General features: G+C 40.3%; 1 protein-coding gene across 1 annotated transcript in view; it reads right to left on the reverse strand.

Moving 5' to 3' along the window:
- Window positions 1–1,871: 1,871 nt before the first annotated feature.
- IQCH (IQ motif containing H) overlaps window positions 1,872–26,581 on the reverse strand; it is a 79,295-nt gene continuing 54,585 nt past the window's right edge. The window contains exons 16-22 of the mRNA XM_019472370.1: window positions 26,108–26,228; window positions 24,056–24,342; window positions 10,926–11,093; window positions 7,719–7,844; window positions 6,294–6,355; window positions 3,341–3,449; window positions 1,872–1,973 (exon numbers count right to left, since the gene is read on the reverse strand). Of these exons, the coding sequence (XP_019327915.1) occupies window positions 1,872–1,973; window positions 3,341–3,449; window positions 6,294–6,355; window positions 7,719–7,844; window positions 10,926–11,093; window positions 24,056–24,342; window positions 26,108–26,228 (975 nt within the window). The remainder of the gene's footprint in view (window positions 1,974–3,340; window positions 3,450–6,293; window positions 6,356–7,718; window positions 7,845–10,925; window positions 11,094–24,055; window positions 24,343–26,107; window positions 26,229–26,581) is intronic.

Raw genomic sequence — 26,581 nt, forward strand, 5'->3', positions numbered from 1 at the left:
ACAAATACATCTTATCTTGTTGGAAGAACTAATGAGCAATTATACTGTGCTTTTTGGCATATTATTTCTTGGCAAGTGAGAGATCATTGTTGGACCTACCACAGCCAAAAATACCTCTGTTACTTTTCATTTCTAACCATAAAGACTTCCAGGAAGTTCATTCACTGGCTGAATTTCACATTAGAAAAATCTGTGTGGACTCTGGTACATCCAAAACTAAGACCATATTGAGATCACGTGTAAGAAAGGCACAAAAAAAACCAAACAAAAATATTCTTTCAGATTTTTACTTGAAACAGGGATCAGCATTTATGCAAACATTCTCATCTGCAATTAATACTTCTGTGACCAAAGTAGAAAAGAAAAAGGCTAACACAAAAGATAATATATGAAGCTAACGGATCAAAGACTTGGGCATCGGAAAAACTGGGCGCTGACCTGCTGCAACTGCTCGGTCACATTAATTATTTGTCTTAAAAACTGGTTTTGCCTGAGCTTTTTGGGAAGTAATCTCAAAGATACGTGCCATGCTTGGGACAATAGTATCCATCCAGTGGAGAAGATGCACTCTTCTATGGTAAAATTTAGAATGTGTTGTCTGTTGGGATATTAGAGATTTGATGGATAAAGATAATTTTACAAATGTAACAGTTGTCCTTTAACATAACAGTGCACAGCAATTGTTACAAAAAAAGTCACCAGTATCTGAAATAGATAATGTATCTGATAGATAGATCTGCAAAAGACATGGTGTACTGGGAATCATAGTAGAAGTATAATTCTAATGGTCCTCTTAGAATCTATTGTTGAGCTAGTGCTATTACTATTATCTTTGATAATTTGAAAGTGAACATAAAACAACTGCAAAAATCTGTAGATAACAAAAGAGAGCAGAATGGTAACAATATGGACAGCAGTTCTGAAGAGGAATCTGGGTTGCTGGGCTTACTGATAAGGTGGCATTTAATATATTTATTATAGGCAGAAGACTGGACCTACTTTCATGTTGGAAGCTTGTATTTTAGAAATCAATAGGTTTGAAAGGGAATTTAGGGTCACAGGACTGTTCAATAGAGTACGATCTAGTCTGATCTAGCGACAAAGACAGCGTGATCCCTCTATGTATATCCAGGGGCATATGAAACAGAAGAAAGTGGCATTTTCATTGTATAACATCACTGAGAGAATGACTGGAATACCTCATGAGGTTTGGGTCACCACTTCTGCAGGGATGTTAGCAAACTGAATCTGGCTCGGGAGTTCTGACTCAAGGAACAGAAGGGTTCATCCCACAAAGAGGTGTCATTTTAGAGTAAACAATTCTTCAGACAAAGATGTAACTTCCAATTCCTGGAAGTTGAAGGCAAACAAATGCAGCCTGCGCTTAAGGCACTGGCTTCAACAGTAAGGATAATTAACCCATGGGAGAATTTGCTAGGTGTGCAGTGGATTGTTTATGTTTATGAACCTATCTTTATGAAGATATGTTAAGGACAGTTCTAAGTTGTAGGCTTGATGAAGGAATCACTTGGTAAAATTTTAAGGTCTGTGCTCTGCAGGTTGGAGTAGATTGTTTCCTCTGCCTTAGAGGCAATGATTCTATTAGTAAGATTTTAAAAACACATAGTATACTTCAGGAACGACAATATGAGCATCAGGGGCATTTATTACGATCCTCTGCTTTTCAAGAGTTTATTTTTGTGAAAGAAGGGATATTCTTCTAAACACCGCACTCAGAAATCATGGAAATGTGCTGTCTCAGTTAATACTACTTCACATGCCAACACAGAAGGAAAACCAAACCTGTTCTTACAGATGAGAAGGCGTTTCCAGAAGCATAAAGAATAAGGCACTTAACGGAAAATGTTTAACTATTCTTTCAGAGCATCTGCTTTCGAAGGTTGCTCTTCTTCCAATTTCAGTTTGTTTTCTGCTGTAATTCCTAGAGTTGCTTCAATATCTTGAATTGCCATCTGTAACAGATTCAAGGAATACAAGTTATTTAATGGGCATTATAATGAAATCTAGCAGCCAAAATGCACAGCTGGTAGTACTTGTCTTGAAAAGGTAACCAGTGTTACACAGGACATGATGCACCAATTAAATTTACTATTACTTTGGGGACAGTTGGGGGAATTATTAGTAAATATGTACAAATCTCAGGTAAATAAAAAACACAATTTGTTGCAATTTGTACTTCTAATTAACTAACAGGTGTTCTATTTCACATATGTAAATCATTGTTAACTCTCTATGAAGAAGAGTTCCCTTTTATATTTTTCTTCAATGGTTGCTTTTCACTCCCTCATATTGAAAAGAGGGGTCCGTTTGTTTGTTTATTCTGTAACATGTTGAAATTTAATTATATCTTCTCTAAAACTGTAATTTCACACTGCTGGTCAGAGGAAAATATAGTCAGAGTTAACACTGGAAAGAATCTGATACAAATTATGTCATTTAAGATACAAATCTGTAACACACTGCTCCCCTTCACCTTTCTACAGAACACGTACAGACAGGATCTTAGAAACTTTTTATAAAGTTAAAGGTGATATAGTTTAGCAAAAGAACTCCCTCCGGAAAGTTTAGCTATTCTCTGGAATCAAAAAGCAGCACTGTAATGAGCGCTTGTTTCAGGGCACGGGGTTGGATTCATTATTGCTTTACTGTCTCCTTTTGCCAGCAAGGTCATCACAAAGGAGCTTCCGAGTAAAGGTGGGCACTCCTGGGGGAACGTTCCCAGTGTAACAAGCCCCTGCGCTTTGTCCTGCCTCCCCCCGCACCACCCCAGAGCATCCTCTGGCACACAGGGATGGGCGCTGCGGGCAGATTCAAAGAGCAGAGAAAATTGGGAACAAAATTGACTGGTGAAATTGATGGCGGGGCGAAAGATGTGAACTAATGGATTAAGTACTCAGTGGCTGCCTGCTTAAAAGAAATCAGTGTTAATAATCAAAGGAGCTATTATAAACTGAGAAGTTTGTTTCCAATTTAAGATTCCTACCTTGATGGTGTGTGTCTAAAATAAAAGGGACAATTGTGGTAGAATTGTGTGAGGCAGTGCCAATAGCTCCTTTTTGCTTCTTAAAACGGACAATCGGGAGCATTACGTTACAAATAATTTCACGCTAAAGTATGTCTCTTTTCAAAGAAAAAGTTTCAAACTTGAATTTAACTAACAGGTTCATTGGGAGACTTACTATATTGACCTAGACACTGTAAAATACATACCGCTAACAATAAAAAAGGAATGGTTTAGCACTTGTTTATGATACAGCATGAGGTATTTTCAGCCCTTGTACAGAAATTAACCAGGATCGTTAGTTAATTAACACCTCACCTTAAAATTGGTCTCGCCTTGCATATTAGGTGCTGATATTTCTTGATGGATGATGAAGAGATTGCGAGCAAAGGTCATGAGGACCCCCTGGAGATCCTCTCCGATTGTTCTGTTAATGATATCCAAACAAATGAGTTTACCAATGATTCCCTTCACATGCTTAAAAACAATCGCCCTCTCATTTGTGTCTGTCTGGTGATGGAATTTAATGAGTATTTTCAATCTCACAAGGTGGCAATCTTCAGGGAGATATGAAAGATGAGGCTCCATTTTAACTTGTCAACAGAAAGGATTTATGCAATAAATAATTTTTATTAATCAACTTACCAGAAGTAAGCAGTAAGGTTTCAGCTACTCCAAGTAAAAGGCTACCATTCAGTCGGGACTGAGAGAGTAAACACTTTAAACACCTAGATTAGTTCAGAAGAGCTGTTGCTTCTGCCTACAATTTGTGAAAGATATCTGAAGGAGAAATTTCAGCAGTATCAGCATTTCTTAGATTGTTGTGGCTTTTGAGGGTTTGGTTTCTCAGTGGTACACACAGACTTAATACATACGATCTTACGGAACAGGGTATTACGCTGAGGAAGAATGTACCTCATTTACTGACTGGAACTGACGACAGATCTCCAGTGTAGTAAAATGATGATAATTCACATAGTTGTTCCAGATATTTCAGTGATTTTATAAGCCCAAACTGTTACATTCTTGAAAATATTTCCAAATTAAGATAATGAAATTGCATTGAAAATCTGATGGAAGACAAATCTGGGATCAGAATGTATGGCAAATATATTTGAGAGTATTCTGGTAATATATTAATAAATGCCAATTCAAGCTGATGATCCAAGGGGTGTTGTTATGTTTCTTACCGGGGGAGCAACTACTGATGTATTGTTCCAAAGGAGTTAGCAAGAACGTAGGTAGGATGCAGTATCTCTAACATAAGCACTCCATTTTCCAAGGCACATGGCTAACAAAGTGAAATCACACCAACAGGGACAAGCCAATCCAACAGTTCACCGACTCTGAAAAGGGCAGGTCCTTCTCCTCTCTTCAGTTCCTCCCCATCTATCCTGCACAACTCTCATGCTCACTATATACCCCTCTATGGACTGATTCTATCTTCGCCTCACAGAAAACCAATCCAATAAAAGAAGGCTTTCTGCTGATGTATTGAGCTGAATCAACTCCTGGAGAGGTGTAAAAGTACCAGAGAATGCAGCAAAAGGAGGGTCAGGAGGGAGGAGGACTCCATAGCTGGGGTCAGGGAAGGAAAAGAGCTCACCTTTCAGCATCAGTGGGCTGTTAGGAGAGTTTAGTGGCTTATGGAACACTTTCAGATGCCTAAATCACTTTTTAAATGGCCTCTGTAGATATTTTACAAGTTCTTGTTCAGCGATTTTCTTTCAAATTTGTCTTGCAGCTCAATCGTGGAAGCTGCCTACAGGTGTGTGCAGTATAGTATAGGAATATCTAAGCTTTAAACAAATCTGACTCACTTGCATACTACCAACAGCCTCATCCACAAGGAGCTCAGTAGAGGCTGAAAGAATCATAGCTGTAGAAACAATCTTTAGGATTCATTTAGTCCGTTCCCTGTGCTAGGGCAAGATCAGTGCTGCTTATATCACCCTGACAGAGGTTTGTCTAATCTGTTACTAAACATTGTCAATGACAACTGCACCGAACAATCTAATTAGTTCTTCACTTCCCTTACCATCAGAAATTTTTCTTATGCTAAACATGAATCTTTCTTGCTGCAAGTTAAGTTCATTTCTTTTTGTCCTACTACCAAAGACAGGGAAATCAGATTTTTCCTTCACGCAGAGGCTTTTTACATGCTTGAAGATTGTTAGCAGATCTCACTTCTGCCCCCTTTAGTCTTGCTTTGTAAGTCATGCTTTCTAGAACTCTAAACATTTTCATTGCCTCCCTCTGAGTAGAATGGAAGGATTACTTCCAGTGTCTCCCAGGTTATATCGCTTACCTTTTTCCATAAAATCATGACATCGTGACTTGCAGGCAGTTTGTAAGCCACTGTAACTCACAGATCCTTTTCTGCAAAGCTAGTTGTTCCTCATATTCATTACTGCTAAGTGTAATTTCTTGCACCTGGTTCCAACTGAATGTAATTCCGTTTTTCATATTCTTTCTTCAATTTGTCGAGATCATTTTGAATTCTATTCCTGCCCTCCAGAATACTTGCAGTCACATCCAGCGCTTGAGGAAGCTGTTTTCTTGTCCAGGTCATTAAGGAAATAGCTCCAGCATCAAAGGAATACAGACCGGACCAAGAACAGACCATTTCAGCCCCTCACTCATTATTTCCTATTTTGGGAGTAAACTTGACATAAATTCTCTCCGAGGAGAGGTTTTTCAGTCACTGTATGGTAGATTTGTGCAGATTATGCTTTCTTAGACTTCTTAGGAGAGGTTCATATGTCTAAAGAATTACTAACCTACTAGATCTGCTGTTGCCTGACTGCCGTTGATCACTTTGTGAAGAACAATATAAAAAGGCATTAAACTTCAACCTTCTTTGCATTGTGTATAGTTAGCTTTTTAATAATGTTGCCTGTAAAAGTAAGCCTGTGCTAATCCGTGTGCTCTCACAGCTAGATTGCTATTGATGGTGAATCTAGCTCTCGTAAAGCTAATTGCAGTAGGTCTTTAGTCTGCAATGCAGTCAGGCTTTGATCTAAGCAGATTCCTGTACTTTTTTTTTATTACCAAATGCTTTTATTACCAAAAGCCTCCCTAAAACTTTTCAAAAGGCCAGTCGTACTTTTTTGAACAGTAGAGCGAACTTGAGCGTGTGGTGTTCAGATTGTTCATTTCCTTCATGACCTTTGTCGGCACCCAAGCCAGCACCCACTGTGGTGTCACTCTCTTCAGATCAAGTGTGTTCCCGGCTGTTTATCAGACTATGGAACTGACAGTCTATACTTACATCATTCCCAATCTGTATCGCTGCTGATCTTCATACAATATAAAAACGGTTCCCTGTTTTTCCTGTTAAATAAAAAGACAAAGTTGCTTTAAATTATTCCTAAAATAGTTATAATAAAGAAAGGCTAGTTTTGAATTGTGTGTAATGGATTATTGCTCTAACTTATTGTAGAGAATACAATACTTTATGTAAATAGAATACATATGGCAGAGTCTATTCAATAGCAGATATTTTTGTTCCAAAGTAGGAAGAGATGGTCATAAGTATCTTATCTCCTTACAGTTATTTTTATCAAGAGACAGGTTAACCCCTAAAAGCCTTACACACACTTGAAAGACAGTGAAAATACATTTAGGTTTTCCTGTTCTTAAAGTTTATCCTTCACCTTAGATCTATACTGGACAGGAACTTTCATTAACCTTCTGCTCTGGTTCATCACGGGCCTGATACTGGCAACAGTTTGGTCAGCAGCAAAACTCACAGTTTGATTGTTAGATGCGCTGAGCGACAGTTATCGCATGTCACTGTGAGAGGTCTCATGAACAGGTGCCATCCCTGGGGAGGGTTTATACTGAGAAAACACGTAAAACTCCGCATTTCCCAGTGAAGCCCTGTGCCTTAGGATCAGAAATCTCTACCTGTGTTCTGTCTTGTGTAACATCTTCTAAACTCTTCTACTTTTCATTCTTTTACAATTCTGTTCATAAGCCTTAAGCACTTCCTCTCCTAGCAAAGACTGCATTTTCATTTCTTCACTCCTCTTTCTGTTCTCCATTATCCCCCGACCTCTTGGCCTCTGAAGGTGTATCTTCTCTTAGGGGTACAGAGGTGTGTGAAAGGGCTATGTGATGGCCAAGTGCTGTCATGAAAACACAGTGCTAGCATGGTCCTAAGCCCACGCACAGCTCCTGGCTGACAGCCATAATCCTTTCTGCCCACAGAGCTGTGCGAACAAACCCGCCGGGACAGCATTATCGCCGGGAGAGACACTGTCTCACTCCCTATTGTGTAACATAACATGTAGTACTCTTCATCCTTCGCTGCTTCCAGTCTTAAGCCAAATCAGATAGATATCTCAGTACTGCAGTTCTTCAAGACTTGTACCCCAGCTAAAGTAAGCTGACAGGTAAGTGTTTAGACTAATTTTTACAGCAACTACTGAAGACCTTTATGCAATTCAGAGTTCATCAGTTAGCATCATGAAACCAATTTAAAATAAAATCAATTCTGATGTATACCAGGTCCTCTTCAGCAAAACTGTAGAGCAACACCTTGCTGTGTTTCTAACAGAACACTTAAACATTATATTATGCTAAACAGAACACTTAAACTTTACATTGTGCTAAGTGGTTTCACCATATTAGAATTTACATACAACAGTTATGCAGAGTGAATATCACATTTGCTAGTCTTTCCCGTTCATACCTGGAGGTCAAATCCAACACCACGAGCTTTACACATCTGGAGGAGAACATTATAGTAGATTACTGAAAGGCTGGAGTGCCTCAGTTGGCTGCTTGCTACTGCACACCGGTTGCTTACTGGAGAAGGCTAGAGAAAACAACACCGGATTCTTTATTTTCATACCGGTTTATATCAGAAACCAACAATTTACTATTTAAATGGCTTTTTCTCAGTGAACTCGTGTAAGTGTGCAGCAGGACTCTATTTGGAGGAATTCCTGTTGATTACAATGTCTATTGAACACAGACATTTCCATGCAGCAGAATTAAATCCTCACCTCACACTGTACATAAAACCTTGTATTACAGATGAGGTCTACAGAATGACTCTTTATGAACCACATTCTGATATTTTCACAGCTTCACTGGTAACTGAGCCCTGTGAAATCATTCCAAGCAGATCCTCTGAATCCATCCTGCCCTGTGGTTGCATACGTTGTTCTAGAGTCAGCTCTTCTCGATAGCAGAAATTCCAAAGCGGATAATCAGTAGTTTTTGAAATTGGGTTTCTCCAAGACTGAGCATTCTGCTACAGCATTAGTGTGCATAATTTTTCCAGCAAGTCTTTGAGGAGACTGGGCGCAGCGACTCCAAGGAGCTGTACGACTGATAGCAGTGGAGTTCATACTATGGATAAAAATCAGTACTGCATTTGGGTTCAAACTCTCACTGGTGCTTAGGACGAAAGAATAGAGATACTGCATTGAGTGGAACTGAATGGAGACGGTCTCCTAAACCAGGGCTTTCCTGTGATGTTTTTTTTCACACTGGACTGTTCACATTCAGAGTGGGGATACTGCACGTTGAAGCATGTAATTTACAGTATTTTTTATAAAATGATATTTGTTTTGACATTGACTCATTTAAGTTGACATAGTTGAAATCCTTATATAATACATCTCTGCCTGAAAATTAATCATGTTTATAATATTCTGAGAATTAATAACACCCATTGCTCAAGTCATTAACTTAAAAAAGGAGCTTCCAAAATCTGTTCTCTGCAGTAGGGGACCACAAATAAATGAATGCTTGATAAAATAATCCAAGTAGCAGTTTAACAAGCGTAAACTTGAATGTGGCTGCAATAACACAGAACTATTGTTTAAGGGTTGGCATCAGGTTGATGAGGTGCTTATTTCAGCTACAAAGCATGCATACACATGCATAATGAACTGCAGTATGAATTATTAATGTGTTGCTTATTTAGCCTCATCTGTCTAGAAGATAATGTATCCTAACTATAATGAGTGATTGGTTTTGTACATAATTACAGTAGCAGCAGTATCTAGGAAATTTGTTCTTTCAAAGAAGGATTTCTAAAAATAAAATCATCACACAAACTCAGTTGCTGCTCCATTTTATCAAAATCAAACCTACCAGGATTGAGAATATATAATATATTAAAAGGGACAGAATCATTATTAACATCATAATTTTACACAAAGTGTTTTACTTAATCATTCATTACAGATCATGTGCCGTTAAAGCATTTGTCTCTTGGTTTGTTTGTTTCTTTTTCTAAAGATATTTTCCTGAGAGAGTGCATTTTTGTAGTTAACTCTTAAGGAGATAAAAACCTCAGAAATACAGAAAGAAGAAAAATAAAGGATATAGTGACAATTTACGTTAAGTCTGACAGAATTTTAATTAAAAAAAAGATGCTACTTGATTACTTTTCATTTCTAAAACTTGTTCTACTGGGACTAATCATATCTAATTTACTTCTCTCCAACTAAAAGTGGTTGCTTGACAAGAACAATAGATCAAGAGCTCGTTAACCTCTAAATTATAGCTCCATGACATTTTTGGAATGGTGCTACGTTCCTCCTCTATGTATAAAAAAAGGGATTGTGAATCTTCTGTCAAAATGTGTAAAATGGCGTCTGTTTTATGTGTTTTGTATGTGTATATCTACATGTACTTATACATACATTTCTTATTCTCTGACTTTCCTAAAGGCCTTTCGTCCCTTTTTAGAGGGACAGTCTCAAGGTTCAGAGCCACATTAAACCCTGCACCAAGACTGATCTAATTTAATGAATCAGGATAATAAGCAAGTCATATGTTAACCATGCTTCTGTGACAGTGTGTTTGTAAGGATTTCAAAGCAATAGACAAATATAATCTTATTTAAAAGCACATCCCTGGGAGGTGCTATTACGGACACAATTCTAAGAGTTTTCAGAGAGATTAAAGGCGAGATCCACAAGAAACAAGTGCCGCAGCACTCATCATTTCAGAACCTAAACCTACAATCCTGTGCAACACCCACGGCGAGCTGAGCACACATGAATTCACAGCCTGTGACACCGAGCGTGGCTGAATCTGACCTGGCAATAGAAAACAGAAGGATTGAGCGGGGAGACTGCAGGGCTCAGCTACCTTGCTTGGGGTTGCAAAGAGGTGCTTCTCCCCCTTGGGCTTTGTAACTCTGGTCCAGAGAGAGCAAGCAGGAGGGAGTATGACTGCATATTCCTGCTTAGGGAACTCACCTCGGTTAGGGTGCTATGAGTTTTTCTTCCTGTTCAAATGACTGTGTCTGTAATCAATACTGAATAATTAATACTGAACAGTTAGATGAATGCAGAACTGAGTGAAGGTTCCGAGAACCAACATTTGGGTTTAACTCAAGTGAGAGCTGGGAGGGATTTAGGTGTTCAGATCCTTCTGCAGATGTAGCCCTGATTGTTTTACCCTCAGTTTTGTGCATGAAAGTACAAAGCTGAGGTAGAACTTCAGCGCTCTAACTTCTGATCCCAAATCAGAGCTCATGAGCCGAAGGCTCAGATTTCTTCTTGACTGCTTGTAAGTTACTCCTATAGTGAGGGCAGTGCTTTCACCTCCTTCCTTTTCCTTGCAACATACAAATTACCACATTTTTTACAACTTGAAAACTACCTAAAATATTTAGAAGTTAGTTACTACCACAAATCAATATTACTGAGTACAAAGGATGAATAATCAAGTACCCATAAGCATCCAGAACCTTTCCATTAATTTCTAACGTGATGGTATCCCGTTTACTTTATTACCCTTGTAAAACCTAAAAGTAGCAGTTTAAAATCTGGAAGGAGCAGATTCAGCTCCTCTAGAACAGTGATCTAGGACAGATTTTAACTTTTTGGTAGTTTACATTAATAATTTTCTTTGTAAACAAATCACTGCTTACAGTTTTTGTCTCCTCATGCTGAATACATTGGCTTTTCATTTTATTTGAACCAAGAGATACTTCAAAGCGGCTAGAGCGACAATCCAGATTTCCATCTGTCATGTACAACATGAGCTGAGTCAAGGCCAGCTGGTCACTATAGCAGAGGTCAAGGTCTGTTGCCCATACCTAATCAAAACACAAACAGGTGCATTAAAATTAAAAAAAAAAAACAACCAAGAAGGGTGAAACTCGGCAATCATACAAAGGAATATCTATGCCTTTATTTTCATGCATGTTGGTATGCATACTTAAGGTTTCTTTTGCTGGTGCATCATTAGCAGTGCTAAACCACTTCCAAACGGGAACAGTCAGAATTCTTCCATAACTTCAAAAGTAACTTTTCAGAGAAAACCGAAAGGCTAAGGACAAAACAGCGACCTGTACTGCCAAGACTGTAGCAACAATTAGAAAAAGTAGATCGATGAGCTCAACAGCTGTAAAGCCTGTATCACATTAAATAGGTAATTATCTAAATACTAAATATCACACCTGGATTTTTCAGCTGAAGAATAATTAATGTCAAATAAAGTCAACCTTGAGTTACAAACAGGTATTTTGAGATAGAAACAAGGAAGTTCCAGAAGGCAAAGCTAAACTGAGTAAGAGGAGTAGGGAAGCACGGAATCCACGTGTAAGAATATGTATCGGTCATCACAGGGGTTGAGCAAAGCCCATTCCCATTGCAATACATGGCCTTATCAAACAGTGGATACTTCGGCATGTAGAAAACCATATGACTTGCAGCATGGTTCTGCTTCCACTCACACCGCTGTTTTGTGGTGCCAATTCAGATTTCTACTCACATAACGACACAAGAAATCAGACCGTAAGACCGTAGGGCTGCCAGTGGAACATGTCCCACAGGCAGGCGGAAGGGAAGCCCACCCCACCCATGTGCAGGATGTACTTGCCGGCAACAATAAAAGCCTCATATCAACCTTAAGAAGATTTCAAAGCATTACAGCACGTAGAAGTCAGGCAGGATTTGTGAGGCCAGTCCACGCCGAGAATGTAGCAGAAGGAAGTACCATGGATTGCTTCTGCGAGGCTCCTCCGCCCCCAATAACCTGAGCGTGGTTTTACCCATGTGTTTTTCCCATTTAAAAAATGCTTTTGCCTACTACGCCAATGAGAAATGTTAACGCACACAAATATCTGCCCTACAGTGGACCCCTTTAAAACAAATCTAGCAGTGAATGACTTGAATAAGCCTTTGAATGGTAAATGGCATCATTATAAGGATATTAAGGGGTCAGGCAGCCAAGGCCTCTTGGTAAACTGGAGTTAATTTCTGAATCATATGCACATAGTAATGCCCTTTTTATAATGGTGAATAAATCACATCAGTAACAGTTGTTAATATCTAACTGCCAAGTATCTGTTGCTGTATTAAATATCCTATTTGTCAACTTAAATATTTCCTGCTGCATGGTGTAAAATGCAAATCGGATGCGAATGGCTGGCTTTACTTAGTAATAGGGGAATATTCCCCAATTATAATGCTTAATTTTCTTCAAGAATTTATTCTTTATCATCACTTCTGCAAGACAAGAAGGACCTTTCATATCGATTTGTACCTTTCCAGTATGTGCTAAGCTTTGCAACGAGCTGAATAGTAATTATAAACTATACATATTATTGAAGCATTACATTAATTTCCATAAATCTTATCAACAAATCAGTAGCAGCCAATGTGTCTTGAACCTTGTTTGAGTTGGATTTTAGATTCTCCATTAAAGCTTTGCCCCCAGAAAGAGATGGCAGGGCTACATGAGGGGACCAGGGACTGTGGAAAATCTTTGATATCCAAGGACTGTTCACTAGCTCAGACAAAGTGAACTTGGTTGCTCTTAATGCAGACCCTGATATTACACCTGCGTTGCTCTAACCTCAAAGTCTACACCAGCACTATCTGGAAGCTTTGTTGATGCGCGAACAGAGGGGCAGGAGGCAAGTTTGACTGAAGGTGGACCATAAAATGGCTGAGACGGCAAAACCACAGAAGTTACGCAAAGACATCACTGCAGCCGTAGTGCATCTGGGTAAGTACAAGGGCTGTGTTCTGGCAACGTGTAGAGAATGGGTTGAGCATTTAACAGCAGATAAAGCATTAAAAAATGCAGCCTGGCAAACATAAACAGCCATTAGCACAAGACAAATTCGTTACACCCTGGTAGACATTCAGACAAACTGTACCAAGCGTGGGATAGCACATACGTTTTGCAAGAGTTACTCAACAAATCCCATGTTGTCAGTAACTAAAATTAAAGTATGTGCAAGTGACATTGTTTTAATTTCAGATGTAGAGAAGAGACCCATTAATTACTTGTGCGATACATTTCACGTAATCTGAACAAAAACCCAGCGTGCCAACCTGGCTCTAACGCCCCACTGGCATGTTCCCAGTCGCTGCTCTGGGAAGGCACAGAAGTGCTCCTGGATCCCTGCACCAGCGGATGGCTCCAGCCTCATCTCTGCCCAAGGAAGGGGCTATAACACGGGGAAGAGGAGAAAAAGCTTTTAGCAGGGCAAGTGTCATGCTGGAAATCATGAGACCGACCACATGCTACTTTAAGGAGTTTCTGTTTACTTTTCAGAGTGTATCAACTAGTAGTTTCGGACATGGCTTCATCATCTCAGACTGACTACCCTCATACCATTGCCTACAAAATTAAGGGCTCGGGTCAACAGGGTGGACTGATGGCCTTACTGTGTAATGAAGGTGTCCATCCCCTCCCCTGCCTGTTACTCTTTAACCTTGTACGGAAGGACAGCTCTAAACACCTGCTCAAGCTTCAGTCACAGTTACATTCTACATAGGTAAAGTCATCATATTTTTTGCTTCTTTAAATATAGGGTGTAGATCTCCACAAGCACAAGGGAGAGGAAGGCAAACATGGCTGGAAGCCACCTGTCCACCTCCTTTCATTCCGGGCCTGAGCCTGAGGCTGAACCACCCCTACCGCAAGTTAAAGCAGCCAAATGGTCATTACCATGTGCCAGCTGGGATCACCCCCAAGGATTCTTTTCCTGGCTCAGCATTGTCAGAGAACACTATATTGTGGCCGTGTCCCTTTCTGCCCTGGATGTGTCCCAGAACATCCCTAATGTGGGGAGAAAGGAAGAAGGATCAGATGGCATAAGATTCCAGCTTTATCCTAGCAGGGGATTCCCTTTTGCCATGGAAATCTGGAAGTGCCCTTTAAATCCCCTTTGTACTGCTACAGAAACGGGAAAGACACAGGGCCTGGGCAATGGGTCTAACTTTATTTTCATGGATAATTTTTTCCCATTTTATTAGTTCAAATGCAGGCCAGATCATTAGTAACTAGTTGACTGAATTCTTCAGTGGAACAATTTCTAAGTTCCATTCCAGTTCCTGAAGGTCACAAGTGCTGTTTGCAAAATTATAGCAAGCAGGCAATAGGCAACGTTTTTGGTAGTTTTGAGCAAGGATGGAAGTTCAGCATGTCTGAGTCTGGCTGGTGGAGCCACGTGAAGACAACGGCTATGCAGCTGCTTATAGTGCTCTTATTCTGGAAGTACGCAGTAGACATCTGCGTGCTGGGTCTATCAGTCTGGCACCTTTCACCAATAATATATCAATATATATTCCCAAATGGAAAGGGGTAGCTCATTATATCATACTAAGCACATGTTGACCATATTGAAGTTAGCAGGTGTCCCTTGAGTGTAATGACCTAAAATTAATTGTAATAAACAAAGAAAAGAGCACCAGAATCCTTTATATCTGTGTCTAAAGAATTCTAATTAGGTGGACTCCATAGTTGATGACTTCTCATTTTCTGTGAAGATGTTACCAGGCTCATGTCAAGATCACATATTTCCACTGCTTTGAAAGTGCTCTTTGGCATGCAGAGCACTAAGCTAAATCAGTACGGCTAGGGCTGCTGTCAGCTGCAGATACAGAGAAGATCGTGAACTGAGAAAAACATCTAATGTCAGAGCAAGAGCAGCTATGCATCACACGTATGTGACCAATTTGGGCAATATAATTTAGACATACTTATTGCTCTCTCTTCTTTTGCCATATTAAAATGTCAGAGCACAGGAAGCTCTCAGCTTGGCTGCGTCTTCCAGTTCTGCAGTCCTGATGCTGCTGGCCAGCCTTAATGAAGCATCACACAGCGTGCAAGCAAAGAGGTAGACACAGAAAAGAGGGTATGGCGGAGAAGAAAGCAGCATTGACAAAGGTGGCACCAGTCACCCCAAATGGGGACACAACTCTTCAACTGAAAGAATAGTCTCTGTGAAGGACGGCAGAGACTTTTGCAGGAGAGCTGATTCCACAGACAGCTCCTCCAGCAGCTCAGAGGCACAGAGCACCTTGCGAGGAGGAGGGAGGGCCATTTATAGACCTCCAGCACTGCTCCCCACCGTCACTGGGATTGGATTGAAGGCTTTGCCCAAGTATTCTTTGGTTCCCTGCATACTTTGTAGCGCTAGATTGCATATGGCAAATAAAAGGGCACTCATCATTCTTGACATTACCACTCATAACTAGAAGGAGCTCAGGCAGGCTCCCACTATTAATGCCTTTGAAAACTGTGAAATGTAGGAACAGTTGAAACCGATACAGAAGTCGGGGGGGGAGAAGGTAAGAGTGGCATTACATGAGCTCTAAAGAAAAAGTACACAGAATCAGATAAAAGCAGCGAAGAACAGATCTTGATATAGTTTCCAGCAATGCCTGGTGTTAGAGTGGAGCAAGGAAACACTGCTTTCCAGCAAGGTTCCCGTTTCAAACGGACGAGTATCCTCCCAGTAAAACAAGCAGGATGTGACATTTCTATCTGTGGCAGACTTTAACTGAAAAAAACCTATACGCAGAAATGTGAGCCTACTGAAATCAATTAAAGGCTTTTCACTTTGTCTCAGGACATAGAATAGTAGCTGTTCCTGCAGTCTATTAAAAAAAAAAACCAAAACAACACCCAAAACGAATGACAACATTTCTTAGAAACATCAGCCCAACTCCACCTTTGTGGTACATAATCTTTAAAACAGTCTAACAGCTCCACAGAGCTCCAACCACAGGCAGAACAAACGAAACATCAGACCCGCTTACTAGTTTGGGCTGTTCTTCTCTTAGCAGGCTAGAAAGTTCATTTAGGTTCAGCTCTCTAGTAACATCTACTGGATTGCAACAGGTTTTCCTTTGAAGTAATATAAAATGGATGTCAAAAGCTTCTAGAAGGCCTCGAAAATCTGAGCTATGGTGTTTTGTGAGGTTTTTTTTTTTAATTTTTTTTTTATTTTATGAATATATTTCCATAGTCTATAAAGCAATGTCTGTGGAGGTCAGACAGTTAATAACCAGAAGAGTTATCATCTCCTCCAGTAGATCAGAAGCTGTTAGAAGAAGGCCTGTGCAAAGGTCAAGTTTAAGTAAAGATAAAGAATGATACAATCATACAGATTAACAAATATCTATTGCTTGAGTCCATCCTCATTTCCTGAGGATATACGATTGCATACATGCCCTTATTGTAGGTATTTACGATCGTAGGTATCACATCCCGATAGGATTGCATAGGAAATTAGCATAACATAAGGAGCTTTAACATGAGATTTTGGCACTTTCAGGACACTTATGTGTTCAGAAATTAAACTGTAACAGAGATCACTTGTGAAGTCTAGAACTGATACTTGATTTTCAAACAACAAATGAAAGTTCAAAGATCATCAGATCTGGGGTTTTATTATGACTTAAGGTTTAAAAAAAAAAAAAAAAAAAGAAGTAGAGGAAGTAGTTAAGATTTTAGATAGTCTTATGAGTGGTTTTAGATTAAGCTAAGCAAAGCACAGATTAGGACTTTCCAGAATCCCACCACTGGGAAAAAAAAAATGGAAATACATCCTGCAAGACTTACTGGCTGTTTTGTCCAAGGAAATACGATGTAGTCTGAAATTGCTCCCTTTTACACAGGCTGCCAAGTGCTGCCAGGAGACGCTTTCCTTCAGCATGCACAGCTTAAGAGCCTGCGCTTCATGGTAAAGATATCTCAGGTGAATACAGTCACAATTATAGTGTAATTCTTTACAACTGCCATAAAAATGCTTCAGCTTTAAAATGTAAACTTGAGAAGAGAAGGAAACATAAATTCTTAAAGGGTTACTAAATTATAGCTTTTCTTTCTCCAACTGTTTTATCTGCATCTAGTATTGATGTCTGTGTTACTGTAAAGAGCACACCTGCTTTTTTTAAAGAAGTGGTTGAGTGACACTGTAAAAATGTTAATTAGTAAAATATCAATGCAACTTGGGCGTTGAAAAGAGAGCTTCTTTTATGACTTTTAAAATTCGCAATAGAATTAATTATTTCAGCAGCGATCGCAGACAGGATCTTATCCGGCTGCCATCTCGTGGCAGCTGCTGGGATGGTCTGGTGCTGGCCCAAAAACTTAAATTTTAGGGCCCTGGAACTGGCCCTAACCTCTATCCTGCTGAATACAAGATTGGAAGATGGTTAATGAAAACACTGTGGCTCTTGTTTGAAAATAACACATAGAAAATTCTACATTCTGTCTGGAGAAATCTTAAGGATGCATCCCACCAAAAGCATCCCTCAAAGCATTAACTAAATTGTAACACCAGAGCTGATCGATGGGCTTCAGAGACATCTGTACTCTGGTCTTCCTAACCCCAGACCTGCCTGCATGGCCGACGCTGGCTGGCAGCCCTGAAGCCATCCTCCTCAGGGTCTTTTTAAGCCACTGGACTGGAATGGAGGGAGAACACCCACCTAAACCTTCCCAGCTCTGTAATTCTCCTTTTGGTATGTTCTGCCTCATCTTTTCCTCTGCACCCAAACTGAACTTAATCCAGTGTTCTCTCACTATTGCTGCAAGAGGTACGGGGCTGTGTAAGCTATCAGACCAATGAAAAAGGTGACTTATGACCCCACTTCTCCAAGTTATCTGTCCACAAATCTATGGATGTAAGTAAGTTTATGCATTCAAGCAGTCCCACTCAATTAAATGGACTTATTTAGGTGCAGCTCCTTGACAAGTTGGGATCTGAGCAGCATTCGGTCAATATTGTGCAAGACTTCACTTTGAAGGGTCAAGGCCTTGCTCTTACAGATCAGTCTTGGAAAATAGAAATCAGAAGTGATTCAGTCCAAGTCATGCACCTACTTTTTCTCCTCCACTTTTTCCCCCAAGACAGTGAAAACAGCCTATCTCCAGCTCCCTTTCCCTCGGGAGCAAATCACAGATGCTTATAACCAAGGCAGAAATAGATTCCCGAGGCAAACAGAGAATTGTGTCAAGTCCCCAGCTTTCTCTGCTCCCCAGATCCCTGCTGGGGTGCTCATAGCCAGGCGGCTTGTGGCAACTGATGTGTAGTCCCGTGGGTACCTTCGCCATGCTCAGCCCCATGCTGCGCTCTGGAGTGGGCAGTGCAGAGAGCGATGCAGTCAGTGGTAGGCTCTTTTACAACTGCCATAAAAATGCTTCAGCTTTAAAATGTAAACTTGAGAAGAGAAGGAAACATAAATTCTTAAAGGGTTACTAAATTATAGCTTTTCTTTCTCCAACTGTTTTATCTGCATCTAGTATTGATGTCTGCGTTACTGTAAAGAGCACACCTGCTTTTTTTAAAGAAGTGGTTGAGTGACACTGTAAAAATGTTAATTAGTAAAATATCAATGCAACTTGGGCGTTGAAAAGAGAGCTTCTTTTATGACTTTTAAAATTCGCAATAGAATTAATTATTTCAGCAGCGATCGCAGACAGGATCTTATCCGGCTGCCATCTCGTGGCAGCTGCTGGGATGGTCTGGTGCTGGCCCAAAAACTTAAATTTTAGGGCCCTGGAACTGGCCCTAACCTCTATCCTGCTGAATACAAGATTGGAAGATGGTTAATGAAAACACTGTGGCTCTTGTTTGAAAATAACACATAGAAAATTCTACATTCTGTCTGGAGAAATCTTAAGGATGCATCCCACCAAAAGCATCCCTCAAAGCATTAACTAAATTGTAACACCAGAGCTGATCGATGGGCTTCAGAGACATCTGTACTCTGGTCTTCCTAACCCCAGACCTGCCTGCATGGCCGACGCTGGCTGGCAGCCCTGAAGCCATCCTCCTCAGGGTCTTTTTAAGCCACTGGACTGGAATGGAGGGAGAACACCCACCTAAACCTTCCCAGCTCTGTAATTCTCCTTTTGGTATGTTCTGCCTCATCTTTTCCTCTGCACCCAAACTGAACTTAATCCAGTGTTCTCTCACTATTGCTGCAAGAGGTACGGGGCTGTGTAAGCTATCAGACCAATGAAAAAGGTGACTTATGACCCCACTTCTCCAAGTTATCTGTCCACAAATCTATGGATGTAAGTAAGTTTATGCATTCAAGCAGTCCCACTCAATTAAATGGACTTATTTAGGTGCAGCTCCTTGACAAGTTGGGATCTGAGCAGCATTCGGTCAATATTGTGCAAGACTTCACTTTGAAGGGTCAAGGCCTTGCTCTTACAGATCAGTCTTGGAAAATAGAAATCAGAAGTGATTCAGTCCAAGTCATGCACCTACTTTTTCTCCTCCACTTTTTCCCCCAAGACAGTGAAAACAGCCTATCTCCAGCTCCCTTTCCCTCGGGAGCAAATCACAGATGCTTATAACCAAGGCAGAAATAGATTCCCGAGGCAAACAGAGAATTGTGTCAAGTCCCCAGCTTTCTCTGCTCCCCAGATCCCTGCTGGGGTGCTCATAGCCAGGCGGCTTGTGGCAACTGATGTGTAGTCCCGTGGGTACCTTCGCCATGCTCAGCCCCATGCTGCGCTCTGGAGTGGGCAGTGCAGAGAGCGATGCAGTCAGTGGTAGGCTCTGCCTTGCCACCTTCCTCAGCTAGCCCAGCACTGCGACTCCAATCTTAGCCTCAGAGTTATACACAAAATAAACAATGAAATGCAAGAAATTAAGTACAATGTGCAGTAGTCCGCAGGACAGACAGGTGTGAAGACTATCAGACAGGAGTTAGATCCTCCTACAGGCACTACCCTCAATGCTGCTGGTTGCAAACTGCAACCTCCTCCAGTTCTATCATAATTTAAGGAAGAGCTATATGTAGATGGAGGATGACACAATCTGTAGGTGTCTCTGAATTACTTGCTGTACGTAGAAGCAGTGGCAAACAGGCCAGCTAGGACTGCATGCACAGTGACAGACTGAAAAGCTCCCCTGTGAGGATGAGGGAAGGGAGCTGGGAGAGTCTTGGGTACCAAGTAGAAGCACATGGAAAGCCCAGTGGAAATATGAGGCAGCGTATCTTACATCTGAAAGGTTACAGCATCACCCAGCTCCTCCGGGCCTGAGGACAGCATCCCTGTTGTAACCTTTTGGTCAGTATAGACCGCAAGAACTGCAAGAAAGATGCCGCTGTGTCTGACACGGGCACAAAGCTCTACAGTGACCCAAACAGAGCTTACTTTCTCATTTCTGCATTCACTCTAGCTTCCCATTGACTTGTGTGTTTGACAGCCATGCATTGTTCCTTATCCATCACGCAGAGCCTCTTTCCCACTAGTGCTCCAAAGGAACACAGCGATATGACAAAAGCATGTTGAAGGAAAATACTCGCTAACAGTAGCAATAATCTTTAAAAATATAAGCAATACCCCGGTGTTCATATCAAAATTAATTTTATGCTTATGACGTATAGATTTTTAAAGGCTTTCAGATGAAGAGCTGAAACTCAAAGTACACACATTTCTTTGCTCTGAAGTCCCCTTCACACGAGTGCACAGGGGAAGTACCTGTGAAGACATGTATTGCAGCATCCAGCTGCTCCGTCCGCAAAGGCAGAAATAGGTTTTCCACTTATTTGGCCCTTCACATTTCTTAACGAGTTGTATTTATGTAGCATGTAACTTCATGAATGTTTCAGGGATTTTTAAGTATTTAAATACTCAGACTGTATTGGTAACAGATGTTCAATGATATATTTAATTTTTAGTTTTACTGAAAATATCGTGTATCGGTTGATATTTTCTGTAAAATATAACTTTGAAAGAATGCCTAAGTATACTGTACTTCCAGGAAATGTATCTGAGCCTTTCAGCTACTGCATTAAAGTGGGCACTTCTGAAATTAGTGAGCAAATGTTCTGAGAGTCTAATAGGATTTCTTGTTTGCCAAAAAAATAGTCCTTTTAGGAGCACAATCTTTTGTGTAATCTCTCTCTCACAAGACAGATGGCATCATTAATTGCCTCTACATCTAGTTAAATTTAAAAACCTGTGCTTAAATAACGTTAAAGTTGTGGTACATGCTGACAAACATAGGAAATAGTAAGGTAGAATCAATTGGAAACAAGGGAAGAAAACCAAGACAGAACAGACAGGATTAACAAGAGACCACAAGAAACACTGACTGATTTAATATGTCCTTGTTCATGCCAGGAAATGTCACAACCTTAATAATCTAGGAAGCATTTCTGCATTTTGGTGAACTCCTAGCTTGAGTGAAGCAATTGGCAAAACTCCCATTGACTTCAGTGGGTGAGAATGTCATCCCTTAATCTTTTTAAAGCAACTTTACATGGAAGTTGTCCAATATGGCTTATCCGCAGTTCTAATTACCACGCCTGTGTAAATACATTTTGGGAGTCAAATGTAACTGTGATCTGTATTTCAAAGCTAACATTATTCCAATTCTCTGGTTTACCACAGTCACCCCACAGTGGTGTCGGTTACCAAAAGCCTGATTTTAAGCCTTCTCCGAGCTTAAAATGGAATATAATTATCACAGCACTGCCAAAGAGCCAGCTTTTGCCAATAGATACCATATGCTAACTCTTTGGTTTTAAATACAAGCCCTGTGTTTAAAGCCTTTCCTCACACCATACAAGCTGTGATTTTCAGACGCCTAGGAGAAACAGACACCCAAATGGATTTGGGTGCACACAGCCACACCAGCTTCTGAAAGTCCACCCATACGACACAGCCTATCCCATTAAATACAGATATGTTCCCTTTTACTGTTAAACACCTCTTAAACAGTGAGGGTGCTAATTGAAGATTGTAGAAGAAAACAACGTCAAAAGAGCGAAAAAACAAGGAGATGCATTGGAAATATAAGAAATAATTGAGACTTGATGCTGAGATCTTGAATTAGCATCTGTATCCATATGCTAATTTTGAATTTGTATAGTTGTACCCAGTAAGCTCAAAAATATTATTCATCACTCACAGTAAGGATTTTATGTTCTTTAAAAATTACCTCATTTTCTTTAGTCTTCAAACACAAGGCCACTACCAGAGCACTGAATGCTCAGTCTCTTCACCGAGATTTTACTTCATTTGTTTTATTTTAGTCTGGCATTATGCTTTAGATTTTTACACACCTGGCTATTATAATGTTCAATCCTATTGGCCAATATCAACCAGATTTGCAAGAAGGTAAAATCAAATATATTCAACTCCTATGAGATTCCTAAAATAAGTAAGTGGACAGAGGAAAGAGACCTTACTAGTGACCTCACAATGGGAAAAGCTGCAGGGTGATTTCAGCTGGAAAACATGGGGGAACTTAACTTCAAGGCACAAATCTATGGAAACCTGGCTTCACTGTTTTTAAGCTCATGGAAGTGTTTTTATTTTTAAGCAGAATACAGTATTCAATAATGCCCTTTATTGGGTTTTCACAGTGTCTGACTGGTGAAAGAATTTAATAGATTATGTTGTGACAAAGAAATCTGACTTTATGAATAAAACAAATGCCAGATTACTCTAGCATAGAAACACACGAGATTAGTATTTTGTTACAAACGATGATCAAGGCTGATCATCAACATTCATGCCAGGGATTAAACTGCTTCTTAAATCCATTCTCTTACCTATTTGTTCCTTGGCACTGAAAGCAGTGTGTGTTGGGACAGTATCTTCCATCACCATATAAGATCTGAAAGTTCAGTTATGCTTTATAAGGGACAGTGGCCACCCCTCCTCTGCTTCCCTGCCATCCGTCGTAGGCAACAGCAGATTCTGGAGTCAATACCCTTCTGCTGTCTTGATTTATTATATTACTTTTTATGTTGTCAAAAGTTCTGATACAGCTGACTGAGATTTTGCTGATAGGCTTGTAAACTCTGGTAGGGAGGACTAGGGTCACTTGGGTGGTTCAGATTCTACCTTTTAAAAAGACCCCATTACTCATCTACACAGAAGACTCTCCTGGGCAGGATTCCATGAGAAAACATTTATTTAGTCCCTTCCATTCTGCTCAGTTATGCCTGATGTAAGTCATACAGTGCTCCAGCACTCCAAAACTGCACTGGCTTCCTAGCAGTGTTTTCCTTTCTAGGTAATTCAAGGTGTTAACCTGTTTTCCTTTTCACTCACAGTGAACTGATATCCCACAGTCAGCTGTTCTGTACCAGCTGAGACAGTAACTCCTGACCCAGGGCTGTAACTTCTTGAGACATGACAACTGGACTGCTTTCCTTTACCTCTCTCTACTTAAATTAGCCATTACGATGTAAACCAAATTGTTCATCACTACCATCCTATTTGCTATAAGAAATTGTCAATATCCCCTTTTCCTTAGATTCATCCTCAGACCTCAGATCTGCATTCTTACAAACACTGGTTTACTCAAAAGAGTGCAATAATCCCTGTAATTATTTTTACAGAGCAAAATACAAGAGATTCGGAACATTTTGAAACTAAAATAATCTAAAAATCTTAGCCATAAGACCATCATCTGTAATTACCAGCTTAATGCAGAATGCACTTATGTTAGGGGGAAAAAAGTCATTAGGAGAAATTAAAATATTATTTTCTTATCACTCAGCTTTGAAAGCAGACCTACAGGCTTTGTTGGTTTGGTACTCTTCAGGCTGATGAAAAAGGTTCCTCAGGTCCACCTGGCAGATCAGGTCTAAATTTTATGCTATTGTTAGAATAACCATGTGCTTTACCTCCCTTCAAATGCCTCATGGCTTAGAAACGAAGTTTCTTCAAAAGGGCAAAGCTTTGTCCTGATATCTGTTGGAATCAAGTAGGAAAGCAGACATTTCTTAATCTCAGGGGGACAGCGTGAAGTAACGTATCTGCCCCACTCACCTGCTGCTCCATCGTTTGTGGGTGGATGAAAGTCACAAAATCAACTGAGAAGTAACCAAGCACTCCTTTAGATTTACAGGTTTCTCCAATTTTTAAGCAGAGTGAATTAAGAACTGCTGGATCAACAGAACATTGTGGAATGGTAGTGCCAGATGATCGCAAAGGACCGTCAGCATGGAGCTGGTCTCCAGATGACACTATTTTTATCTTGCCTGTTGGCTCTATCAGCATATCCACCGTAAGGTTTGTGACATTCTCTGAGAGCGGGAAAGCTTCTATCACACCACCTAGTAAGAAATGAATTAGCTGTTAAGCTAGTAATCAAATTCACATGCGATGCTTTTCAGAGTGCACAGAATGAAACCATCCAGCTCCTATTGTGCTCAGACATTGCAGGGAGGACTGCTATGGAGATACAGCAAGTAAATAAATGTAATGTGAGCAGCATAGCTAGAACCCATGAATCTCTTAGAAGAGAAAGAAGTTATCTCGTCTACTATAGCACCATACAGTTCAACCAGTGGCTTTTGAGCCGCAGATGCTTTGCAAGCAGTTCCAAACTGGATATATCACATATCTGACAGGAGAAGTATGCTCTTGGGTTGTATGAATGAATCCTGGGCTGTGCTACAGCCCAGCTAAATGCCAGGCCCAGAATGGCAGTGAAATGCAATGTCGGGACCTCAGGGGAGTGGCATCTCCTGCTGTAAACTAAGCTTGGAGATTCCCATCCATATGATGGTCTGAGATAAGGAGTCTGCCTTTTGGTTTTCATCCACATGAGGAACTTGGTGTGTGGATGGGAAGGCTTGTAGATGACAACTTCTAGCAAGGTTGTCGGTAGGAAAATCACAAGGAAAACTGGTTGGCATTCTGGATTTGCCTTTTTACTGCATATAATGCCATAACCCATTTAGTTAGGATAAACTAATATGTAATAAAAATTGGTACTATATATGTTAACTGGCATTATTTTTCAAAAAAATACTTTCAAAGCTTTGAATCATCCTTGTCTCTTCCACAGATAAAGAGATGTATGAAACGTATATATCCATTATATATAATACAAAATAATGGTAGGGCAGAATCACCACAGAAATTTACTACCCAACCACAAACACAGCATCTTTTCCGTCCAAAATTTGGCATACAAATATAGAATGGTAACATGCCTGTGCAAAGCCCACTCACAGATACGCTGATTTGCAGTGATGAGACAAGGGTTTTATCTGCACTGCCTCTTACGGACAAACATGGGCTCACTTCTGAGCTCTACGCCAGTTGGGTACTGGCCAGCTTTGATCCAAAGGTGCCATGAGTGGGTTTAATGCAAGAAGCCCTGCCAAGGACTTGACACCACGCAAACAAAACTATCCAGCTATCAGATTAGAACTTGTTCATATTCCTTTGGTTGGAGGGCAAGAAAGAGCACAGCAATGGTCTAACGAGGAGTCTGTGCCAACGTACCGTAAGGGACAATACGGCATTGCATTACTGATCCTCAGTGGCAACACCACCTGCCTGGAAGGCAAAAAACTGGGAGAAAGCTCAGCTCCTTTCCAAGCCAGTTAAAGGTTATGAGCGCATTGACTTTATGCAATGTATGCATGTAGCATCCAGAGTTTACATATAGCTCCCTTCCTGGTCCTATGGGAAGGAAAAGCAAGTCTTGCAGATGTTTGCTCACCAACACCTAACAAAGATGAAATATTCTCACATTTACCTACATGCAAACTCACATGCTAGCATTCCCTAAAGCCCTTTCGCCAAATGTGACAACCTCCAGTACAGTAACCCAGGATTAAGGAGTTGGTGCTTATTAAGAATCATGTGAGAAAGGTACTCAAGGATTAATATAGGTTAAATGCTTGGACAGGACATATGAATGATAGAATAGTTGCCTATAATTCATTCGTAAATGAACATTTGAAGCATAATGGAGAAATAAAAAGATAAATATTTAAATGGGCCCAAGATTAACAAGAATATGGCATACAATATGGTATAATTACTCCTTATAACACTTAACAGCGACTTTGCAGTCTTATTTACCTTGACTAAGAAATGTTTGGAGGAATTTTTCCCATGTAGGGAATCGTTTCTCATTGACTGGCTGTGTACGTGGTGCTAAAAGGCCCGTCAGCTCCTGGGAGATCTTCACCAAAGCTGGCTCCTGCAGAAACAAATTAAATAGAACCACAAGCAATTTTACTACAGAAATGAAAACTGCTTGTGGGGTGATTAAAAACCAGGCCTCCAACAGGCAAAAAAAAAAAAAAAAAAAAAATTGGGTAACTTTACTGTTTACCCACAGTCAGGAAGCCTTTTTTAATTTTTCTACTTACTACTCTTCCCTCCTATTGAAAACTGTCCTTCTCTGAAAGACGATCCCCACCTTCAGTATAGCATCTATTTCATTATAATTTATATCAATAATGTGATCTGGCAACTGAAAATGCTAAGCACTTGGTAACCGCTTAGGGATCAATACCAGCAGTCACTAACTTCTACATTGTTTATATTTTG

This window comes from Aptenodytes forsteri, unplaced genomic scaffold, assembly GCF_000699145.1.
Source record: "Aptenodytes forsteri isolate BGI_AS27 unplaced genomic scaffold, ASM69914v1 Scaffold83, whole genome shotgun sequence".
NCBI classification, from domain to species: Eukaryota; Metazoa; Chordata; class Aves; order Sphenisciformes; family Spheniscidae; genus Aptenodytes; species Aptenodytes forsteri.